General features: G+C 46.2%; 1 protein-coding gene across 2 annotated transcripts in view; it reads left to right on the forward strand.

The window, feature by feature from the left end:
* The window catches only part of LOC127749140 (uncharacterized), a 48,811-nt gene that overhangs the window by 17,692 nt on the left and 29,351 nt on the right, over nucleotides 1-1,768 (forward strand). For both annotated transcript variants that reach the window (XR_008010983.1, XM_052266027.1), the window contains exon 2: nucleotides 501-572. Coding sequence is in view for 1 of the 2 variants with exons in the window: in XM_052266027.1 (XP_052121987.1) it covers nucleotides 501-572 (72 nt within the window). In the remaining variant the exon portion in view is untranslated. The remainder of the gene's footprint in view (nucleotides 1-500; nucleotides 573-1,768) is intronic.

The following is a 1,768-nucleotide window of genomic DNA, read 5'->3' on the forward strand; positions in this document are numbered from 1 at the left end:
GCAGTGCGCGCAAAACCCCCATTATGTCCGCGGGGGCTAGTCTTCTCTCTCTCTCTCTCTCTCTCTCTCTCTCTCTCTCTCTCTCTCTCTCTCACACACACACACACACACACACACACACCACTCCACACACACACACCACTCCACACGCACCCGCACACACACACGCAAGCAACAATCTCCCCGTGCCCTCTCGCTTTCTCGCTTTCTGCCTGTCTTACAGTCTCTCTATATGCCTGTCTGTCTGCCTCTCTATCTCTCTCTCACACACACATACACGCAAACGCGCGCACACGCAACGGCGTACTATTTTGGGAGGCTACGCGGGACGAGCGTTGCCCTTGCGTACGGCCAGTCGTAAATAATGTTACAGCTGAACACGCCGCACCAGCCGGGGCCGGGGCGAGGCCACTGGCGGGGATGATACGACTGTCCGACCCACTGACCTCGCATGGTTTTTCATCGTTTATTATAATCTTTATTTCTTTGTTATTTCTCAGGCGATTTCCTCGAGACGAGACGAGCGCCGTTTGTGCAAATATCCGCCTGTGCCCCGACAGCAATACTGATTGGTAAGAACATCAATATTGTACTGTTTGCTCTCATTTGCATGGCTGAGGCTGAGCGAAGCGAAGCTTTCTTTAGCTGCCACTATGCTCTCAACAAATATTTAGTTTTCGGATAAACCTTTACCAAATTTAATCTGGAGATGCGGGATGTGATTTTTTTTAGTAAATGTCACTAGCTTACTCTCTGCCCTCCATTTTGACCAAGTTTTTGTGGCTTTTTTTTTTACACAAGCTTTCCCCATATATGAGCATGAGCGCGCGTCTTCTGCTTACTCGCGCCGAGCCACTACGCTCAGTCTAGTCTGCTGATGCCACCTGGGTAGGCTCACAGGGGAACCTTTTCAGGTGTAAATCTCCGATTTCATTGAGACTTGAAAAATTTGAAGTTTATTAATGTAGAAATCGGATGGCACTTAAATTTTTTTTGTAAACCTCACAATTAGTTTTCCCTTATTTAGGGTAGGAGTAAGATTTTTGAAAAATATATTTTTTGAAAAGTGTAAAACAGTGTTTTTAGGGGCAACTCGTCAAAAGTAGCACTCTTTCAGGCCAAAATTTTGTCCGTTTTGCTCTATTTTGTACCGTCAAGGCGGTAGAGAGATATATGGGACAAACAGTATAAAGCTTAAGTAAACACCTAGGAACTGTGAGGTTTAGGAAAAATCACAAATGCCGTCCGACTTCTCTTTTAGTAACCTTTAAATTTCCCGTGTTCCAAGTCCAACAAAATCGGAGAATTACACCTGAAAAGGTTCCCTTGTCAGACTAGCCCTAGGACGGCAAATAGCCGCGAACCGCGAGTCACAGCCACCGCTCACCGCTCACAATGTCTCTAAAAGCCTCGGCTCGACCGAACGAACATCCTAAGGAAACAGCCGGAAAAGGGACGGGGGTGGGGCATTGCCTTCCTGGGCGAAGAGGCAGAGCGGGTCCGACGCAGAGGATGTGCGCACCCAGAAAAATCGTTTCTTGTTTCAAGTAAATTTTTCCTTTGTTTCAAGTCACGCTGACACAAGATCAAATATACTTTTGAAACAAGCTGATATTTTCTGTTGAATAAGAGAAAAGTCTTATTCTAAAGACGATAAACTGCCTTGTTCCAATGATGAATTTAATCTTGTGTTACCTTGCATTTGATTTAGTAAATTTTTCTGGGTGCATCAGTCTGATTGCGCGGGGAGAGCGAGGGTGAGGGGGGG

Source organism: Frankliniella occidentalis, unplaced genomic scaffold (genome assembly GCF_000697945.3).
Source record: "Frankliniella occidentalis isolate FOCC.00 unplaced genomic scaffold, Focc_3.1 Scaffold34, whole genome shotgun sequence".
Classification (NCBI taxonomy): Eukaryota; Metazoa; Arthropoda; class Insecta; order Thysanoptera; family Thripidae; genus Frankliniella; species Frankliniella occidentalis.